The sequence below is a fragment of the Phascolarctos cinereus genome, unplaced genomic scaffold (assembly GCF_003287225.1).
Source record: "Phascolarctos cinereus isolate Bilbo 61053 unplaced genomic scaffold, phaCin_HiC Scaffold_5;HRSCAF=322, whole genome shotgun sequence".
In the NCBI taxonomy this organism is placed as follows: domain Eukaryota; kingdom Metazoa; phylum Chordata; class Mammalia; order Diprotodontia; family Phascolarctidae; genus Phascolarctos; species Phascolarctos cinereus.
The window spans coordinates 256,532,033-256,554,375 of record NW_027555958.1 but is presented as its reverse complement, the minus strand read 5'-3'; the positions used below and the strand labels follow the sequence as shown (position 1 = coordinate 256,554,375).

The 22,343-nt window shown below is 40.5% G+C and overlaps 1 protein-coding gene across 5 annotated transcripts in view; it reads left to right on the top strand.

The window, feature by feature from the left end:
* The window catches only part of ZNF496 (zinc finger protein 496), a 35,395-nt gene continuing 13,052 nt past the window's right edge, over positions 1-22,343 (top strand). Inside the window, exons 1-7 of one of the 5 annotated variants that reach the window (XM_020966747.2) lie at positions 1-98; positions 11,825-12,758; positions 13,628-13,883; positions 18,100-18,138; positions 19,075-19,160; positions 20,957-21,089; positions 21,669-21,818. In XM_020966747.2, the coding sequence (XP_020822406.1) occupies positions 12,369-12,758; positions 13,628-13,883; positions 18,100-18,138; positions 19,075-19,160; positions 20,957-21,089; positions 21,669-21,818 (1,054 nt within the window). In that variant the 5' untranslated portion in view covers positions 1-98; positions 11,825-12,368. Of the gene's footprint in view, positions 99-8,945; positions 9,095-11,824; positions 12,759-13,627; positions 13,884-18,099; positions 18,139-19,074; positions 19,161-20,956; positions 21,090-21,668; positions 21,819-22,343 lie in introns of those variants that run through there. The other 4 variants (XM_020966751.2, XM_020966750.1, XM_020966752.2 and 1 more) reach the window with 4 other exon arrangements.

Here is a 22,343-nt window from a genome sequence, read left to right as displayed (position 1 = left end):
TTCTCCGGGCTCTTCCCAAATCCTAGCCAAGCGAAGGAGACGAAGTGAAGAAGCGCCGAGACTGAGTCCAAAGATTCTGATCAGTCCTGAGGTGGAGGGTAAGAAAGAGCGAGAGGCAAAGCGGCTGTGCGCGCGGGGGGGGCCGCGAGGAGCTGGGGCCGGAGGAGGGGGAGAGCGGGGCAGGCCCGCGGTCAGACGCCCGCCGCCATCACGCCGAGGTAAATGGAGGCCGGGCAGGCCCCGCTGTTTGGGGGAGAGGCCGGGTTCCGGGCGGAAGTAGTCGGGGCCCCGCCTCACACGCTGTCATCCCGGGGGATGACTCGGCACGTTTCACTCCCCAGCCAGCGACTGGGGCTCCCGGGGCCCGGAGCTGGCGGGGTCCTCTCCTCCCGGCCCTCGACCCCACTCAGTGGCCGCCGGGCCTGGGGACCCTGGCATCCGCAGCAAAGGAGGCTTCACCCCGCCGCTGTCGTCCCAGCACGGAAAGCTCGTCGCTAGCCTTCAGCAGCTCGGCCTCGCGTTTCCTCCGCCGCCTTGGGCCCCATCCTTTATGATGGTGCGGCGGCCAGATGGACAATCGGACGACCGAAAACCTGACTCCCGTGTAGTCCTGCGGCTTTAGACAAATCCCTTTTCGGTGGGCCTCGGTTTCATCGTATACAAAATTGTGTGTGTGTGGTGGGGGTGGATTTGTTCACCTCTAATGGTCCTTCTGACTCGAAATTTTTATCCTGGTTTGCCCAACATTCGTTATGGCATGTACTGAAACTTAGCCTTCTCTCTCATCTCCATCAGATGCCTTTATATTCTCTCCAAGGCTCACTCCTTCCTCCCAGGAGGAGGATGAGTTGGCATGTCAATACTCTTTTAAACATCGTCTTACCATTACCTAGCAACCACCTGTAAAGATCTTGTTAGGTCAATCAGTCAACAAGCATTTATTAAGTACCTACTTTATGCCAGGTACTATCTCTACAAAGACCCCCCCCCAAAAAAAAGATCCCTTGCCCTCAAGGAACTTGCATTTCATCGGGGGAAATAACAGGTATACATATAAATAAATGCAAAATATGCAGAAAATAAACACTGATCATTTGCTGCTGTTATCTGTGGATCCACAGATCATGTAAGTTCATTCATTACCTGGCTCAAAAATCTCTATGATCGTTGTCTCCTTTGTACACAGACCTGGCTTCACAGCTTTCCCGATACTCATGACTTCTTTCCCATTTTCTCTCAATCATATACAAAAGGGTTCATAGCCAAGACTCTTCCCACCCTCACATGCATTTACTTCAAATGATGGAATTCCTGTTTATGACTCTGTCTTGGATGTTTGTTGAATTGCTGAGGACAGAAAGGAGACTTTTGACCATGCATGATGCTTGTTGCTTTACTAAGGGAAGTGGGAAGAATGGGCCTCTGCACCCTTCTGCTGCATGCTCAGCTTGCTGCTTGGTGAATGGAGCAGTTTAGGAAACAAAACCCGAAATGGATAGAACTTCATCAGGGTAACAATGGAAAAAGTGCTAGATTGAGAATTTTGTTCCTCAGTGAAAGATCAAAAAAAATTAGGACTTAATCCAAGTCTTTTGTAATGCATTATGAAGTCTGTTCTAAGATCTAACATGATGTGATTAAATCTTCAGTTAGTTGTTGATGGTCCTAACTCAAATGTTTGTACCTGTTTCTCCTTTTTATCTCTTCTCTTCTTACCCTTCCCCAATTTGCCCTCCTTTTCTTTTCATCCTCCTTTCTTATTTTTGTTCTCTCATGCTTCACATAACAGGAGGAAAAATATATAAGAAGTCAGTAATTATTATTTCTAAAACAAGGTTGCCTTGATGGCCTTTCCCTTACCTCACATATGCCATCAGATGCAAAATCTTATTATTTCTATGTTAACATCTTTCTCATAGGTCCCTTTTTCTCCACTGACAGAGCTTCTACCTTAGTTCAAGCCCTTATTACTTACAGCATTGCAGTAACTTCTTATTTGGTCTCACTGCCTCAAGTTTCTCCCCATTCCAATCCTTCTTCCTGCCAAAGTGATTTTCCTCAAGTGAAGGCCTAACCTTGTCACCCCTCCAGTCAGTAAACTCCAGTGGCTCTATTATCTCTAGGATCAAATATAAACATATAAAGTTGAATATAACTTGGGCCTTTCTTACATTTCCAATTTTATACATTATTCTCTTTTGCCTAATGCATGGTCCAGCATTTCTGGAGTTCTTTCCCTCCTACCTCTCATATCCCTAGTTTCCTTCAAAATCTAACTCAATCAACACCTTTTATACAGTGTTTCTTGATCCCCACAAATGCTAATGCTCTGCCTCCCCAAACTACCTTGTATTCATCTAGTATATATTTTTATGTACTTAAAGGTACATATTCTGTCCCCCAAATAGAGCTCAACTCCTTGAGGGCAGGGACCTTTAACTTTTGTCTCTGTGTCCCCAGAGCTTAGCACTGTGCCTGGCACATAGTAAGCTTACTAAATGATTATTGATTGAACAACTAATTGAGTACTATCAGGTCTGACCTATTTAACTGCATTGTGATTTGGGGCTTCAATTCAGAGGTACTGAACCACAAGATCACGGAATGCTTGAGTTGGGGGACCCTGGGGAACCATTTCTTACCTTCTCCCAATCTTCCTCTTCCTTATGTCTTTCTATTCATGTTTAGCCATTAGGCCTGGCCTGTGTATTTACTAACCCCACAGATAGCCCTCATGGAGTGGATCTGTGCTGCATGCAACTCTGGTTTAGAAAATGGAGAAGAACAATTGTAAGTGAATTGTTAGCCCTGTTTTGGCAGTGAGAAGTATTCTGCTAGCTATCTGATGTTCATATAAATAGAATTCTGCCTTGTGACTCCAGCATACCACTCTCTAGTTAAGATAAAACGTTTCTTCTCAAACAAAATTTATATTTGTGAGACATGTTGCAAAGGGGTTTCTTGTTCAGATGCAGATTGTACTAACATGCCTTTGAGATCATCTCCAGCTCTATGATTCTGTAAGGAGGAGATAAAGTATTTACTAATACCCAGAGGAATATGATTTCAATGAAATTAGTTCTACTACCCCTCCAATTTTTTTTTTGTCTAAGAAATTTAGTTTGCAGCCAGCCCTTTTAGCTAAGAGCTAGCCCCATGGGAGATGGACAAACAGCCTACAATTCAAATATTACGAGCCTATAAGATAGCGATATCAGAAAACTAAGGAAAAAAAATAAGAAATGAGACAGGGGTTTCATCAGTGGAAGTCTGCTAGCCAATAAGAAGTTACTGAGTACCTGTTGTAGGTAGGACTTTGATTTAGCTGCTGTGGGCAATTCACTCAGCATTCAACAAGTGTTTATTAAGTGCCAAGCACTACACTAGGTGATGATAATATAAAAATAAAAACTTAATAGTGTCAGCCCTCACAGAGATTATCTGAGAGCCAGTGTGGAAAGAGTACTAGATGTAGAGTTAATGGACGTGGGGTGAACCTAGTTAAGCTATTTAATCCCTCTGGACCTTAGTTTACTCAACTGAAAAATGAAGGGGATTAGATGTCCTCTAAGGTGTTTTCCAGCTTTAAAAGCTTCTTGCCAACTATCTACAAACATCTTCCTGTATTCCGTTCTTCCTAATGTCTTCATTACTGTTACCATCCTCCCAAGTCACCCAGTCTGAAAACCTTGTCCTAGTTGCTTGTCCTTGACTTTTCATTTTCCTTTACCTCCCATATCGAATCTTCCTGAGGCCTTTGTACATCTCTCAAATATACTTCCTTTCCTCTGATTACCTCACATATGGATTATTGCAATAGCTGCTTGGTCTCTCTGTCACAAGTCTCTCCCCACTCCAGTCCCTCTTCCACCCAGCTGTCAGACTGATCTTCCTAAAGTACAGGTCTGACTATGTCAAACCTTCCCCCAGTCTCAACCCCCCTTTCCCCCAATACACACACATGCACATTCAACAAATTCCAGTGATTCCCTGTCACCTTCAGGGTCAAATATAAATTCTTGTTCGGTGTTTGTTGCCTTTTGTAACCTGACCCCCCACACACACACACCTTTACAAGTCTTCTTACACCTTAGAAGGGAATCATGATTTTTCACATTACGTCCCTCCCAATACTTTTCCCTTTAAGTGCTAGTGACCTCCTTGCTCTTCCTCAAGTAAGACATTTCATCTTCTTTCTCCCAGGCATTTTCACTGGATGCCCCCCATGCCTAGAATTCTAGAATTCTGTCCCTCATTTTTGCCTCTTGGCTTCCCTGGCTTCCTTCAAGTCTCTGATAAAATCCTATCTTTAATAGTAAGCTTTCCCCAATCCTTCCTTAATACTAATGCCTTTCCTTTGTTGATAATCTCCAGTTTTCCAGTATGTGTACGTAGTTGTTTATATGGTGTTTCTGCATTAGATTGTGAGCTCCTTGAGAGCAGAGACTGTTTTCCCCCAGACTTAGCATAGTGCCTGGCACCTAAAAGGCACTTAATAAATATTTATTGACTGACTGATCCTCTTGGGGAAAATAATGTGTACATATATAAGTAAGGACAAAATATCTACAAGGTATATACAAAATACATAGAGTTGGGAGGGGGACACAAGCAGCTGGGAAGGAGAATTGGGAAAATCTTCTTGAAGGACATGGCATGTGAACTCAACTTTGAAGAAGGGGATTTTATGAGACACACCAATGAAGTTGAAATGCAGTGCCAAGAATTGTCGACAGCCTGTACAAAGACAGTGAAGCAAGAAAAAGAGTGCTGAATTTAGGGAACAATGAGTAGATCTGTTTAACTGGATGCCGGAGTACATGAAGTGGAGTAATTTGTAATAAGCTAGGAAAGACACGTTAGAGCTAGATTATGAGGGGTTTTAAATGCCAAACAAAAGTTTGTATTTTATCCTAGAAGGTAATCGGAAGTCACTGAAACTTCTAGTTCCAGGGAGTGATGTGGTCAGTATCTGCTTGAGTACTGTCAGTTACTATACCATACTACTTCTCAGGTAAGCCTTATGAGGGCAGAGGCTTGAATAGTTTTTATTTTTTTATTATCTGCACCTAGCTTGGCATATAGTAAGCTCTTAATAAATGCTTGTTGAATGTGTTGCCCACAGTTTCTAGTACTAGCAGTTCTGTGGTGTATGATTTAGAGAGAGGAGACACTTGACAGACCAGTAAGAGGTCGCAGGCAAGAGGTGACAGAGACTTGTGCTAGGGTGGTGTTTGTGAAAGTGTGGAGAAGAGGACAAGTTCCAAAGATGTTGGGAAGGTAGAATCAACAAAAGTAACTGATTAAATAAGAAATAAAGAATTTTTTTTAAAAAGTGTGAGTTTGAGAGAAGAGAGGGGAAAAGATGTTTTAAATATGTGGAGGTTGAGATACCTATGGCATATCCATTTGGAAATTCATTAGGCAGTTGGAGATGGGGTACTAGAGTTCAGGAGACAGACAGAGGTTGGATACATGGATCTGGGAGTTATATGCATAGATGTGATAACCACCAGACCTGTAGGAGCTTATGAGGTCACAAAGAGAGAAGGTAAAGAAAGCAGAATTTTACAAAATACTTTTTTTCACATCAATCCTGTGAAGTAGGTAAAAAATACAATAGCATATGCAAAATAATAAAATCTGTATTACTGAGTATATAACAAAGAGCACTGGACTTGGGACTCAGAGGACTAGGGTTCAGATCCTATTTACTACCGAGCTAAAGTAATAATTCAGGGAATATAGGGTGAAAAGGAGTGAGAAAGGAGTTCACTTCTGCAAGATCTCAAAGATCTTCCTATTCATTATGCTACTAGTGAAGATTGAATGCAGCCACACCTAGGAAGGAGCAGCCCAAACTCAGGTTCTGTGGCATCTAAATAGCCTAGTCCACAATGATAGTTCCCTACCAGCTCAAGAGGAAGTGGTGGAAGTGATGAGCATTATCTAGACCTGGGGTCCTTAGCCTAGGGTCCAAAGAATTAAAAAAATTTTTTTGATAGCTGTTATTTCAATAGAATTGATTTCCTTTTTGATCCAATATCTTTTACTTTCTGCATTTAACAATATTTTTTTGAGAAGGCATCATCCATAGACTTAATCGGACTCAAATGGGTCTAAGACCAAAAAAAAAAATTAAGAATCCCTGCCCTAGACTCTGTACAGGAAGTCCTAGCTTTTTGGGTGGGATAAAAACCCTGAGGAAGACTGAAGGATAATGTAGATGTAGGGATAATATAGGACAGCCAGTTTGTGACCCATATCATTAGCTCCTCAGCTCCCCATCCCGTTCCTTCAGATTTTTTTAGCATCTCATTTCCCCTTTCTTCCATTTCTTTGGAAGATTGCTGACATTGAAGTTTATGAGATTATTCTATAAATCTTTCCTTCCTCTTACATTGGATGTTGGGAATTAAAAAGAATGGGTTTTTTTGTTGATGTTTTTCAGACTGGTACCTTGCCTAGGGCTTTCTAGGAGCTGAGGCAAAATGCTTTATAATGATAATTATTTTTGTACCTTTAATTGCTCCCATTCTGGACACACTCAATAAGGTGAATTGGAATGTAAACTTTGGAGTGTCTTGTGGGGATATACTCACTATGTAGATATTATTCCTATTGATACTTAAGTTTGCCTGCAAAAAGCTTTATTGTGAAACTTATATGCAAACAGAGTTTTTTAACCTGCTACTACAACTGTGAAATAGCAAAAATTGATTTGAGTATTCAGAGCCCAAGAAGTTAGGGCCAATAAAGAGGAAATCTTGTCCACGTTAGACAAATGATTTGGGAAATAGCTATGACCTTGATATTCTGGCTATTTTTACATCTGATACACCAAATAATGCAAGAGACAAATTGTGACTTCTCACTGGGGATGAAGCAGTGCCCCTCTAAATTTCAGTGCCTAAAACAAATCCCTGCTTTCTCTACCGTAGTCTATATGTCCTTCAGTAAATTAGTTAGCTTCTCTCTGCCTCATCTTCAAAAGAAGGGAGTTCCATCCAACTTTAAATAGATATCCTGTGTTGAGAAGTTGTGAAGTGTAAACTATAGTGGGATGAAGTTCATCAGTATTTTATGGTAGGAATACCCACTATATAATCTCCACCTGTTGGAAATTCTAAGGCCTGTCTCAGGTGGGTACTCGAGCTTTTCCCTGAACCCGCCTCTTCCTGTCCTCAGCCCTCTTAAATAATATTAATGAGAATGAAATTTATGTTGGGTTTCAAGATTTACAGGGGTTTTACCTTCATTGTCTCATTGACTTCGATGACTGGAGCAGAGAGTGTGGCTTATGACTTTGCATAGCTCTACCTCACTCATATTCAATTCATGAGCAAGTCAAGACTCTTGATGTCTTTGGTCCTCTTCCAGAACGAAGGATGAACAACAACCACTATGACCCTTACAACAACCCTGTCTACCACACTTGGGACATCTACTATGCTATGTATGCACTTACAACATTTATATTATAACATATTGTCCTCTCTTTTAGATTCCTTGAGGCAGATTTATCTTTGCATCCATAACACCTAACATTACCTAGTAGGCATTTAATTAGCATTTAATTGAACTGAGAAGGCTTGCGTTGAGAAAGTTTATGTTTCTGTAGAAGGAGACCAGTTGAATTAGAAAGTCTAGTAAGGGAATTCCAGAGCTGATTACCTTGCCTGGAATGGTTCCTGTGAGTCACATATAGCTACATTTCTTCATCTTCTGGTTGATAAGATAAGAAAATTCTGAAAGAACCTAGAATGGAGTTTTTCAATTTGAAGAATTTGGTCATCTGTTTCATCTATAGCTGAAATCTTTGTAGTATCCTGAAACCTGGGCTACAGAGCTCCCTGTGGATTGTGCTGGAACCTAATTTGCTTACACAAGGCTGCAAAAACAAACTCTCACCCCCTCTGTACCAGAAACCTGGAAGAAAACTGGACCAGCGATTAATTACTCTTTTTTGGTGGGTACAGGAGTGAGATAAGGAAAAGAAAGCTGTGTAACTGGCACAGTCTTATTTTTTCTCACTAGTTGGACTTGCCCCACCCCCCATCAGTTCCTCCATTCATACTGTCGTGGGGGTGGCTTTTTCCTGGGAGCAATTGAGGGTAATCTGGCTAGAGGACTGCGCTGTTGCCTCCTCTTGGGGAACAAGATTGGGATGAAGTGCAGGTACAGTAGATATGGAGGTATCAGAGGAGCAAAGAATTGGAGAAACGTACCTCGTTCACTTCCCGTGGATTCTGGAGTGAAGTTTGGCCATTCTCTCCACTCCATTCCTCCTTTGTAGAGGGTTTTCCCCCTCTACAATCAGATCTTTTATCTTTCACGTACACCCCCGCCCCTCCCCCACGATATGAAATTTGAAAATGACTAGGCTGATAGATTGGGGGTGGGGAGAATCTTCTTCCTTCGAACACTTCAGATCCTTTACTTGCTGTTCTGGCCATTAATACACACACCCCTTCTGGAAATTTTCTTTGGTCACTGTTCATTGACCTGTGCAGGTTACGCAAATTTGTCGTTTCTTTTGCTGTAATCCGCCTAGAGAGTGAGGATTGTATGTCTCCTCTGATACTCTTCCTTATCCGGGCTGTGAAGTTTGGGAGTGTATAATGTAGACCCTGCAGTTCTGTCGGCAAGAAAATAAAGATATTTAGTACGTCCCTTCACCCCAGTCTTCCAAGAGTACAGAGCTGACTGAAGGAATTGATCTCCCTTGGAATGCAGGGAGACGAGATTGTAGTGTGAACCTGATGGAACGGGAGGTACCAGCGTCTTTGTACGCGGTGGGCTGGGGGGTTTCAAATGTCATTCCCTCCCCCTTACCCTCCACACACACCGTGTGTGAGGAGTAGGGTGGCGTAGAGGAAAACCACTGAGATGCTGAAACCTCCAAGGTCCTAGAGAGGAGCAGGAAGTGTCCCTAGGGAGGGAACTGGAGGGCTCGCTCTGTCCTTTCCATCCACCGGGGCTCGGTGCACACGGCTCAGTGTAGTCGACTCTGAGCTGGGGACCCGGGGCTAGGAGGTGAGTCTGGGCAACCGCGAAATCTCCCAGACTGCAGAGGAACGAGAAAGAGACCAAGGTTTGGAGAGACTTCGTTGGGAAACTGATATCTCATCTTTGCTTTTCCTTCCACCTCCCTCCCGCCCTTTCTCCCTTCTGCCACTCCATCGCCTCCTCGACTTACTTTTTCTTTCCCCCATCTTCATTCTCTCTTCCATAAGTTTTCTCCCCTTCCTCTTCCTTCCCCTTTCTTAGATTTGCTCCTTGCTTCTAGTTGGTCCTCTCTCCGCCCCCGTCCTTTTCCTGCTTGTCTTCACCTTTTCTACATTTCTTCTGTTTTTTTCCTTCTGCCTTTCTTTTTTCTTTCCTTCTGACAAGCCTACTTTATTTTCTCCCTACTGAGCATCACCTACTGCTTCCCTTTTTTCTCCCTTGTTCTTCTTTTTCTATTCCTTATCCATCTTCTTTACCTCTTCCCTCTTCTTCCTCCTCCCCCTTTTCCTTTTCCCTTCTCTTTCTTTCACTAATTATCATCCTTTATTTTACTTTCTCCTCTTCCCTTCTTTCTTAATTCGATAGTTGCTTTTTCTGAACCTTCCTACCCCTTTCCCTGCCTCTTTTTGTGCCTCTATCCCCCTTGCTTTTTCCTTTCCTTTCCTTCTGATGGGGGATGTTGGATATTGGGCGGAGAGAGGAAAGGGGTAATCTCTCTGATTTGGAGGGAGCCTAGGCTCTCTCCACGGTTATGGGTGGGAAGAGGAACCAGGCCCATTCACTTTTTGAGTCTGGGTTCAAAAGGTAAGTTTTTCATTTAAGAGGGCCTTTGCAAAAATGAAATATAAGAAAGGATTATCTTTACATTGTGGTAAGCTGCTGCTCTTTATTTCTGCTGCAGTAGAAGAATTCAAATTAGACAAATTCAGACACTATTCTAGGAGCTGGGGATACAAAACCAGAATTTAAAAAAAAATTCACCTGCCTTCAGGTCAGGAAGGTGTGTACAAATGTTGTTCAATCATGTACTTCCTGACCCAATTGGGGGTTTTCTTGACAAAGATATCTGGAGTGGTTTGCAACTTCTTTCTCCAGTTCATTTTATAGATGAGGAAACTGAGAGAAACAGGGTTAACTGACTTGCCCAGGGTCACAGTCTGAGGCTAGGTTTGAACTTGTTTTCCTGACTCCAGGCCTGGTGTTCCATCCACTGCACCTAGCTGCCCTTATGTACACAAATAAACAGATACAAAATAATTTGGAGTTTGTGAAAGTAATACCTCCTGGGGAGATCAGGAAAGATCTTTTTTTTTGTAAGGGATGGTGCCAGTTTGACACTAAAGCATATGAGGAGTGTAATATAGAGGAGAATAAGAGTTTCTGACTATGAGGCCACTGGACCATAGATTTAAAGTTGGCAGGGACTTTAGAGCTCATTAAATCAAACCCTCTCTTCCCCATTTAACTGCTGAATACTGGGAGGACGAGGAAGGTTAAATTACTTGTCTAAGTCATATAGATCATAAGTGATAGCCAGGATTTAAACCTAGGTTCTTGGACTCCAAATTCAGTGTGCTTTCCATTCTGTCAATAACAATACTATAGCAAGTTGTTATTGGAAGTTGCAGAATGTATAACCTTGTTGATGGTATTGAGCTGTTGGTCAGGTGCCATTAAGGGAATCACTTGCTTAATAATCTCATCAAGGGCTGTCCTTTTTTACCTTCAGCTTCTGGGTGTAGATAAAAATAGTATTAAAAGATATTTAGGATTTTGCACACAAGAGCCATATGGCTTTGGTGGGCAGCCAGCAATATTAGGGCAGTCCTTAACCTTGTTTATGTCATTGGAAATCATGTGAAGCCTATAGAATCTTTCTCATTTACTCTATAAATGCGTAACATAAATAGGATTGCAAGGGAAACCAATTTTGTTGAAATACAGTTATCAAAATGTTTAAAACTCCATGGATTCCAGGTTAAGACCTTGTGCAGGTGGGGGAAGGGAATGAGGTAAAATGTTAATTCAAACAAATTTATGGTAAGATCAGTTTTAATTATAGATTATCCAAAATGCTATTTTGTTACTGTCAATACTTTATGATCAGTGAAGTACATTAAGTTGTCTGTTAAATCATCTTAATTTTTAAAAAAAAGTTTTTCCGTTTAGCTTTTTGATATGTGTACTCATTGAATCAATTTAATTATAATTTCCTTGATATTTGAAAACAGTTCCTGTTATTTTGTATCCCCTAGAGATCCTACCAAAATACATAGTAATATACTCTTATCTTTAGATAATACTTACAGTTACAAAGCACTTTCACATTATCTCATTTAGATCCTGGCAAAAACTCTGTGAATTAAATAGTGCATATATCATTACCTTAATCTTATGGATAAATGACTGATATTGAGAGAAGTGGAAGTGGCTTAGTCTGGAGGAGAACTAGGTTTGTAGGCAGAAGGTTTGGTTTAGAATTTATCTTCTGCTGCTTACTACTACCTGTGTTACCTTGGCCAAATTAATTAACTTTTCTAGGCCTCATTTTGTCATCTATAAAGCAAGGGACTTAGACTAAAATATTTCCAGTTTCCCAGATTTATAATATGTGAATATTATTTTTGCCTTAGGACTCCCAAACCCAGACCTCTTTCTTTACACACAAGCTCCTCAAGGGCTGGTGCAATCTTTGTATCCTCAGTTACTGGCACATAATAAATACTTGAATGCTTATTGGTTTGTTGATATTTATTTAGTGATTGATTATTATTTTAAGTGTTTTTGAGACTTTATACCTTTTTTTTCCTTCTAGCTCTATTTCTGTTTGTAAATTCATCGAGGTCAAAGTTCCAGTCTCCTACAACCTTGGGATAACACTACCTGATATAATACAGAATCAAGTATAATGGTAAATGCATTTTAGACTCTAAGAGGATTTTATTATTTGAAGTACACCAAAGATATCATTACAACATTATTCCACCTGCAACATAGTTCTGTGACATGGACTTCAGGGACAGTATTACATCAAGACTTGAATATATTTCTTCTGGATTCCTCTCCCACCTACTTCCTAGTGTGGTGCTCAGTAAACAGAACAACTTTCTTTTTAAATGTTGTTGACTGATAAATGCCTTCAGAGGTAGGTGAAACTGCCATCCTCTGTCTCACATCTGAGTATCAGCTATTTGTATTCATCCTTCACATTGTATCACATTCCCCATCACTCCTGTGAAGCAGTTTTACCATCCTCTTCCTCTGAAATAAACACAAAGGACCTAAACGTTGAAGCCAATAATTTTTGCCTGGAAGTAGGGTTTCTGACTGCCTCTGCTCATCCATCTTCAAAGTCTATCATGCCTACAGCCCTTTGCCCCAGAGTCTTAGCCCCAAAGGAGCGAGAGGAACCCATTAAAATGAGGAACCCCCGAGGGCAGGACCCTACCCCACAGGCAGAACCCCCTGGCCCTGAATCCTTCCGAAGGCTATTCCGTCGTTTCCGCTACCAGGAAGCTGCTGGTCCCCGAGAGGCTCTAAGACGGCTTCGGGAACTCTGCTGGGGTTGGCTAAGGCCAGAGCAACATTCCAAGGAGCAAATTCTAGAGCTCCTAGTGCTGGAGCAGTTCCTGACCATCCTGCCTGGAAAGATCCAGAATTGGGTGCGAGCCCAGGAGCCAGAAAGCAGTGAGCAGGCAGTGGTTGTGGTGGAGGATTTGGAGACAGAACCTGGGAGACCATGGCAGTGGGTGAGGACAGGTGCTTGGGGAAAAAGGACTCTGCAAGTAGTATAAGTCTGTAACGTACTCAGGAGAAGGAAAAAGTGTGAGGGGAGGAAGGGAGGGAAAGAGAACAATAGAGAACTGAAAGAATAGAAGACATGATTTTTTTTTAAAAGATGTTGGGCATAGGGTAAAGTTTCCACTTATCACAACAATGTTGACTGACTTTGTGTTAAATAGGGCTAGAGACTGGAGTGGGAAGGAAGGCATTGGGATTCTTGAAGACAGTCTTGCCATAGACTCAGAAATATAGGGCTTTCGGTGTCTGTGTGAAAGGAGAGGCATTAAAGGAGGAACAGTTCATTGCTTTGACTTCTTTCCTCTTTGACTATTCTAAGCAGTATCATGGGCACTTAATTATTCTGTAATTAAGATTCTGTGATCTTTATGATACTTGGGTTTAATGAAAGGAGAAAGAAGCAAAGGGAACAAGCAAATTTGGGTTAGTAACTGAAGGGGTCAGCTGTTCAGTGACCAAATAGGTAGTTAGTGGTGGAGCAAGCCACTAACTTCTCTTGAGCAATTTAAGAAGACTCCCTGGAGCAAATGAGATAATGACTGTAAAGTGCTAGCACAGTGCCTGACACCTAGTAAGTGCTATATAAATCTTAGCTATTAATCGTGATTATTACCTAGAGGAGATAAGATCATGTAAGTTGTTTGAACTATGGGAAGGAAGTGGGCCTCTGGATCAGGAGATATTTAGCCATGGACTTGATTGGTAGAACACTTAGAGACAGGAATAGAGTGAAAAAGGCTGGTGAATTTGTGTAGCCCTTTACAGAACTGCATTGTCCCTAGAGATTGTTCCTGAGATTTCCTCTCTGGGATTTTAGCTCCAGCTCTCTGAGGATCCTGTGGTGATTGATGATGGTGATGGTTCCCCTGTCCTAGTTCGGGGGCCAGAACAGGAAAGACTCTTATCAGACACAGCATCCCCTGTGGCAGCATCAGAGCCCTCAAACAGCTTGTCAAAGAGACGGGTCTGCCATCCTCCATCCCAAGAAGAAGGGCTAGGAAACCCAAACCCAAGATCAGCAGAGCAACTCAACAGGGGCATTGATGAAGGGCTTCCATTCACAAAAGAATCAGGTAAGGAGATGCGGTGGAAGGGGCACAGGACTTGGGGCAGGAAATCTAAGTTTAGCTTCCTATTCTGTTTCTAACTTTGAGCAAGTTATTTCATCTTTCTGGACCTCCATTACTCCCTTTTTAAAGTGAGGGGGCTGAGTGAAATGATAATGTGAGATCTTTTCTATTCTGTGATTCCCTGAATGGAGCTTGTTTGGGAATGTCAGGGTTTCTACTTACTACTAGCATCCTGCTTTCTATGTTCTTCCGAATACTATAAATCAGACCTATTTTCCTATTCCCTTATTATAATTTTAGAATAGATTTATCCATATTTCTGTCAATTTGGCTTTCATATTTCACTCTACTCTTTATAAATACGGAACATTTAATAACCTGGAAATATGTTCTGCTATATATGAGAAGGCCAGAGCAAAATACCAAGGGATTTAAAAGAATTCTTTTGAAAATAGAATCTTTCTGTAATTCAAATAATACCAATTTAATTTGCCCAACTTTCTCTTCCCCCCAGAAGGCAACTAGATATAGCATAAAAAAAAAAAACACTGCATTAGGAGCTAGAAGACCATCTCTCCCACTCTAGCAGTGTGACCTTGAAGTCACTTTGACTCATTGAACCTTTTTCCTTAGCTGTAAAATAGGTTTAATAATGCCTGCTCAAGCTTACCTTACAGCGTTGTTCTCTTGTTCAAATAAGATAATGAATGTAAAAAACACTTTGCCAATTGTATGGTGCTACATTGATATATTCAATACAGCACGCATAGATCAAGTAAAATTGATTGGGATACAAAAGAAATAGAAGATAAAAGAGGTTTACATTGCGGACGTTGCAGAGCTGGCCTGTCTGATTGGAATGTCTTACGGAACATTAGCCCTAAGATGTATTCTGGTAGCTTAGAAGTACCACAAGTGATGTACATATACTTATGTGCTTGAATGATATGTGGTCTCATTGATATAAGTACTTTATCCATGATGATGCATAAGAGGGCAGCCTATCTTTGTTGTCTCCTCTTGTGCTACAGTTGTTCAAGATTTCCCATAAATCTTCGGAAAGGGAGTCCATGCTAGGAATTTGGATCCTAGAATTGCTCATTGGCTCTGTTTAAGTTGTCCTTTGCTCTTGCCAAATGACTTGCCCACCTATCAGATGTCTCACTGTTGGCATCCTTTATGCTACTTCTGTGTAATACTTTAGTTGACACTTTGTTACAGCCTCTTCATTCTTACTCTGGTCTTCTCTGTTTCACTTTGGATGACCCTAGCTTTTTAATTCTTTAGAGCCTGGTATCCCATGATACTCCAGAAGAATATTATTGAAGCAGTGGGCCGTTGTTTCTGGTAGAAGCTTGTGGTCATTAAAAGCAATCCACAGTTTCTTCAAGGCAGTCCAACTCATTCTTCTGTTAGATGCTGGACCCAAGTGACCGTGCAGTTTCTATCTAAAAGACATACACAGATAGATTTTTTTTAGAGTTACCTAAGCACTTCTGTCTTGTTGTGTTTGCTACATTGATCATTTGTTGGTACTAAGAAGAGTCCCTGTCCTTTCATAGATTATCAGACAGATAATATCTCAATAAAGGGTGAAAGAGAGAAATGCAGTTATCCCATTCACATCATATGGGTGAGGGGCAGTGCCCTTGCGATCTCAAAAATCTGTGTAAAATTTTTTGGCCCTCCCTTCATATCAGAGAAGAAGTCTGAATTTTTTCTTTTATGGGGTGTTTACAGTATCTTATCGTAAAATTTGGGTTAAATATTTGGTCATGTGGTCTGTGTCGGCTGCTGGCCTTCTCGTGTCATCTGTGGATTCTGCAAACTCTCCAAAATTCCCATTTAATTTCTTATTCCAACTTGCAATATATTAAAAACAGCAGTGGGGAATGTAGAAGGGATAAGTGCGGTCCAATATATGTTACACTAACACAGCACTTAAGATGAGTTCAAATATTTGCAACGTGTGGAAGAAATATGTAGTTTGTGATACAGTTTTCTCCATGAGATCATCTGTGATACCTCCAGCTAGAAGTCGTCTCTCTTCCCTTAAATGTTTCATGCCTTTTTGTTTGACCTTTCCTATGTATACCCTTATCTCATTCTTACTTGTATTATGATTATATTTGTAAATTCTTATTTCCCAACTATATTGTACATTTCCTGAAGGGAAGAACTGTGTCTCATTTCAATTCTGGCTATGTTACTCTGTTACTCAAAACTAGAGAGGCTCCCTTTTACCTCTAGAAAAAAACATAAACTTCTCAACCTGGCATTTAATACCTTCTACAATATGAAAATAACTCACTTTTCCTTGCTTTTTTCATATTACTCCCCTTTATGAATTCTTTCAGGCAAATTAGCTTGCCAGGTGTTCCCCAAACCCAACATTTATTGCCTCTCTCCATTTGCATAAGCCTTTACTCATGTTTAGAACAATAATAATAATATTTATATAGCTATTCAAGTATGTTAACTCATTTTATCCTCAAAAAAATCCTGTGAAGTGAGTATGATTATTATACCATTTTAAAGATGAGGAAATGGAATCACAGAAGTTAAGTGACTTGCACAAGGTCACATAGCTAAGTAGTGTCTGAGGAAAGGTTTGAGTCAGGTCTTCCTGACTCTAGACTCTGCATTCTGTCCATTGCACAACTTTGCTGCCTTTTCTTTTGGGAATTCATTGCTTTCTTAAAGTCATCTTTCTGAATTCTTATCTTCCCTAAAGGCTCAGCTCTGGTGTCACCTCCTCTGTGAAATCTTCTTGGATCCTCCCAGTTATCTGCTAGTGCTTTTTTTACCCCCTTTTATTTTTACCCCCTTTGTTTTACCCACTTTGTTATACTCTTGTTTACCCACCTAATTGTGTAGTTGATGAACATCTCACCATTCCCCTCCCCACCCATCCCGAATGAGGTAAGGTCCTTGAGGGCAGCAATTTGTATAAGGTAGGCACTCAATAAACGTTTGTTGAATTTCATTGATAGTCATGCTGGTAGTGGCAGAGGTAGGAATAGAATTTTCAGGTATTCTGACTTCAAGTTTAGGGTTCATTTTCTGATCCCTCAAGCCTTTTTCTTTTATAAAGTCCTCTTTTAAATGCACAAGTCCAAGTGGGCAGAGGAGAGCCTGGTAATACTTGAAATCAATAATTAATTCCTTAATAATTATCATCTATTTAGTAAATAACCTCAAAGGCCATATAGTTCAACCCTCCCATTTTAGAGATGAGAAAATTGAGCCTCTGAGTTTAGTCTTATCCTAGGTCATACAGTTGGTAAACAACAGAAGTGGGATCTGAATTCGAATCCTTTGATGCCAGAGCCAAAGGGAGCCAGTGTTTTTCTTACTATACCTTATAGTACTTGTTTTAGCAGAAATTAATTACAGCTTAGAGCAGTATAGAAAAAAAATCACTTGTAACACAAGAATTCTTCCCTATCTTTTGGCTCCCACATCCAATTAGTTGCCAAATCCCTTCAATTATACTTCTGAAAGGGAGCATCTGTCCCTCTTTCTACTGCCCCTTCTACTGCCGTCACTCTAGTTCAGGCCCTCATCATTTATCAACTGTATATTGTAATAACCTAACTGTTTTCATTGCCACCACTCTTTCCTTCTACGTTCTTTCCTGTACACTGCTTTTAAAGTAACCTTAAATCTAATCACACCATTTCACCCTGCCTAAAAGTCACTGGCTTCCCTTTCCCTACCAACCACACAGTTCAAGCTACTTTGTCTGACCTAACATTTAAGGTACAACGTAGTCTTTCTTCAGCTTACTTCTCCAGCATTTTGTCACATTATTCCTCTTACTAAAGTTTACAGTTCAAACAGAGAACCACTGGCCTTTTAAAAGACTATTTGGATTTCTTCTCTGCTTCTCACTTGTGTGACTTGGGCAAGTCAGTTTTTCTCTATGGATGTTAAGTTTTCTTATCTGCAAAACAAATGATTTGTACTAGTTGACTTTTAAGGTCCTTTCCAGTTTTGATAGTCTTCGAGTCTATAACTACCTGCATTCTTCTGTTTTTTCTCTCCTACTTCCATTCATTTGTGCAGATTCCCTTTGTATCTGTTTCTTTTCAAATATTCTGTATATGTGGGGGGAGGTTGGAGGGACTGAATGAACTTAGAGCACTGCATGTGTCTAGACATTTTGAATGTGTTGGTTAATTATCTGAACTTTTTTCTCTTTTCTTCTTTGTTTAAGGGATGGCTCTCTGGGAGGAGGAGGGATATATTGGGAAAAGTAAGTGAAGTAAACAAAATCCTTTTCCTCCTCTAAGGCCCAGCTCGAATGCTACTTGTCCCATGAAGCCTTTCTCCTAACTAGAAAAGATCCTTCACATCCTTAGTTTCTCATGACTATTTGACCTGTCCTATATATTTAACACATTCTGACTTATAGTTACTATTGTTCACCACTCATCTGCCTTCTGGCCTATCAACTTCTTGAATGCAGGACTGCATAATTTTTCATCTTTGTAATCCTCAGTATCTGATACAGAATAATATGTATCACATGTGCTGCACATAATAAATGCAGCATGATTATTTATTGAATTGAAAAGGGGGAGAACAGTAACATAGTGCATTTCTATAGCACTTTGAACTTTAAAAGGAACTTCCCTCACAATCCTGTGAGGTAGATATTTTACGTATTACTCCTGTTTTATAGATGAGGAAACCATGGCTTTGAGAAAGTATTGGGAAAGTATTTGAGAAAGAAATTCACCTAGAGACTATAAAGCTACTAAATGTTTGAGGGGGGATTTGAATTCAGGTCTCCTAGCTTCTAGTCCAGCACTAATTTCCTTGTGCCAAGTTTCCTCACTGGTAAGATACCAAAAACAAATTCTGCATAATGAACGATTTTGCTAGGGTGAGCCCTGGTTGTCCCATTTAATCATATTGTACTTGTTAGCTCCTGGTTTAGATAATTACTTGAATATTCTTTTTTGAGATCCCTTCCAGCTATAGAATTCTGGAGTTGGTCCCCCGAAATTGTACTCCTTGTCTTTGATTGACTTATCTTCATTTTCTGACCTATGTCTACAACTAAAATGAACAGTGGGAAAGAGAGAAAAAAGATAATTTTAGCAGGAGAAGCAGGGGCACCTACTTATCTGGTGATAGGCCACATTTTGGAGTATGTTGTTCTGATTTGTTCTTTTTCTGGTTTCAGTACCCCCTGTTTCCCAAGTTCCTTTATTTCCTGAGGAAGGGAGCTCTGAAGACCAGGAAAAAGTGACCTCACTCCATCTGTCTCAGGTGAGTTATTATTGCTCTCTTCCTTAGGGAAATTCATCTTATTGGGAAGCAGGTCTGTGTTCTAGTCATGGCTTTGCTGCTAACTAGCTATGTGACCTTGAACAAGTAACTTCATTTCTTTGAGCCTCATCCTTAATTATAAAAAAAAAATAGTCAGTTGGATTTGTAAGAATCATTCTAGCTCTGTCACAAGAGCTGAAAGAATCCTTAAAATTATCAAATTTAACTGATAATCTGGACAAGAATTCTTTCTCTGTAATATCTGATAAGGGACCATCAGGCCTCTACTTGAAGATCTCCAGAGGTGGAGAAGTCATTGTTTCATGAGGCAGCACATTCCACTTTAGGGCAGCTCTCATTGTTATTAATTTTCCCCTCTCATTAAACTGAATTTTTCCTCTTTGTAATTTTTTATTACTCCTCATGCTTTTCTTTCAGGTAAAGCAGAACAAAATATGCTTTTATACATAATAAGCCTTACAAATCTTTCAGGTCCTATCTTGGCAAACCACCTTTGGATATGCTCCTGTTTGTATATGATCTTCTTAAAATATTGTAGTTTGAATTGAATGTACTATACCAAATGTAATCTGACAAGAACAGAGTTCTTGTAAAATTGTAAGTTATTCATTCTGGACATTTTGCATTTATTAACATAGCCTAGTCTTACACTGCTTTGTACCTAAAATCCCATCCTTCTTCACCTTACACTAAATTCATGACATAGGAATTCCTTACTAATGCCTCTCTACTCTAAGGGAAAGGTCTTAGCCTTGCCTTCTGTTTCTCTCTCCTTCCCCCTTTCCCCCTCCCCATTCTAGACAAATAAGAAAATCACAGTACCAAAATCCTGACACTTCCAACTATTTATTCTCAGCTTTTAGGCCATTTCTAGGAGACAGCCATGGTCCTGTGGAAAGAAGTAAAAGTTAATCTGTACTACTTAATAGCTGAGAGTTATCTAGGCTAAGAAGACAACCCTTATCTCCAAAAGAAGCCTACTTCATAGGAATATTTTGATATCAATTATGGTAGAATATAGATCATATATCAAGGCTTCTAGATGGCACAGTGGATAGAGTGCTGGGTGTGAAGTCAAGAAGACCTGAGTTCAAATCTAGCCTCAGATAGATACTTAGTAACTTAAAAGTATGACCTTGGGCAAGTCACTTAGCTTCAGTCTGGGGATAATAACAGCACCTACCTCACAGGGTTGTTGTGGGGTTCAAATGAGATAATATTTGTAAAGTGCTTAGAGTTTTATATAGCTCCTCCTTATGCCTGGCATAAGCGCTACTGAAATATACATAAATGCTTATTTACCTCTCTCTTCCCCCCCATCATGTGCAAGAAATGTGATAAGAAATAATTTTGACTATGTATGTGTATATCTATCTATCTATATATGTATGTATGTATATATATATATAGTTCTATAGATGCTAATACTCAATAAATAAATTCTATTGACTGAATTTTAGTCCAGCTTTGCTTTAGTTTCTGACCCCCACAGGGATTCCTGGTCCAGTCTATTATCCACAGCTTCATTCACTGCCTTCTCTCTGGTTTCTTCTGTTAAACATTCATTGAAGAATAACGAAAGCTAGAATTTTAGTGTCTTGTTGATCTGTGTTGCTCAAAGATTGACCCAATGTCAGAGGTAAAAGTATCCTCTTCACCTAGTACATGTATGACATTTGGGCACCTTTGCTTTTAGCTCTAACTCTCCTTGGGTCTGACGTCTGTCAACATCTTTGGACTTATGGGTCCTGAGTAGTTGTTTCATCTTGTTTCAGAACCATGTGACTCAGCTCAAGGATGTGATCCTGTGTTTCTCTGAGGAAGAGTGGTCTCTTCTGGACCCTGCTCAGACTGGCTTCTATGGAGAATTCATCATAGAGGAGGACTATGGAGTCTCTCTCCCCATGAGTAAGGGTTCAGCTCTCTCCTGGCCTGGGATTAATAATCGAAGGAGCTTTGGGAGTGAATAGCAACTTCTCTCTAGCTTCCCTTTTCCTCCCCGTGATACCTAGGTGATTTGTTCATGATTGGTTCTAAAAATAGTTGCTAACTACCTCAATACCTTCCCAAACTGCAGTCAGATTTAGGATCAGAGATGTAACTACCAATTTCTGCTCTTATGGTCAAAAAGAACATATCTGGTTTACTTTGTAACCAGTAGTTTTACCTTGTCCATTTCTCTGCAGTCATAGTCACCTTTCTCATTCCCTTTTTGACAGATACAACTAATGGGATTAAGAGAGAAATGTCCTAAACTCTTCCCTCTTCTCACTTACAAAGTAATATCCATCTGTACTATCCTAACCCCAGGAATGGTGTCTGCTTGTGCCCCTGTCGTGTTTTCCTTCTACCTTCCCTCTTTGTCCTCATCAGGGACCTAGGTAAATTATCCCATTCACCTCAACCTGGGTATAGCATTGTTTAGGCTGCTGCCTCTAAGTAGGTTGCTGGACAAATAGATATCCCCTCCCTTCTTCTCCTTAATAGACTATCCAGGTCCCCAGCCAGTCCCAGAGAGAATAAATGAATTGCCCAAGGTCATGCAACTACCAGATTCCCGGGTAGAAGAGGATGAGCCATGTGTCCCGGAATTCCAGGGCCCCCAGGATAAGGAGATCCCCAAAACTACTTGTACAGGTGAGGAATGAGGTAGTGACGAGAGTGCAGTGCTTTCTGATAAGGAGTGAGATCAACTCTGGAGCACTTTGATTAGGATATTCTCTCTCATTTCTACTCCATCCTTGCTCCAAAGGTTCTCTGATTTGGGACTATTAATTACCTGATTTGATGTTGGTAGAACTTGACACTTCAGGTTCCTTCCTTACCATCCTTGACTTTTACAAGGATTTATAATACAGGAAGAATATGGGGCTTCAGCTGTGTTGATTAGAATTCATACTTTTGACCAATCCAGGATTAGAAAATCAAGGGTTTTCTAGAAAAACTCCTTATTCTTTTTCCCCATGGCATTTTTGCATTATTTTTGGCCTACCATATCTGAGATTTTCTCCCTACACTTACTAGTAAAGATGAATGTGATAAGATTTATGAGATGATTGGCTAGGCTTAGGCCAATGCTCTGGCCATTGAATGGAATAAAGCATACTCGCCTTTGTGAGGGTTTAACCCTATCTAATTAGAGCAATGTTCCATGCCAATGGA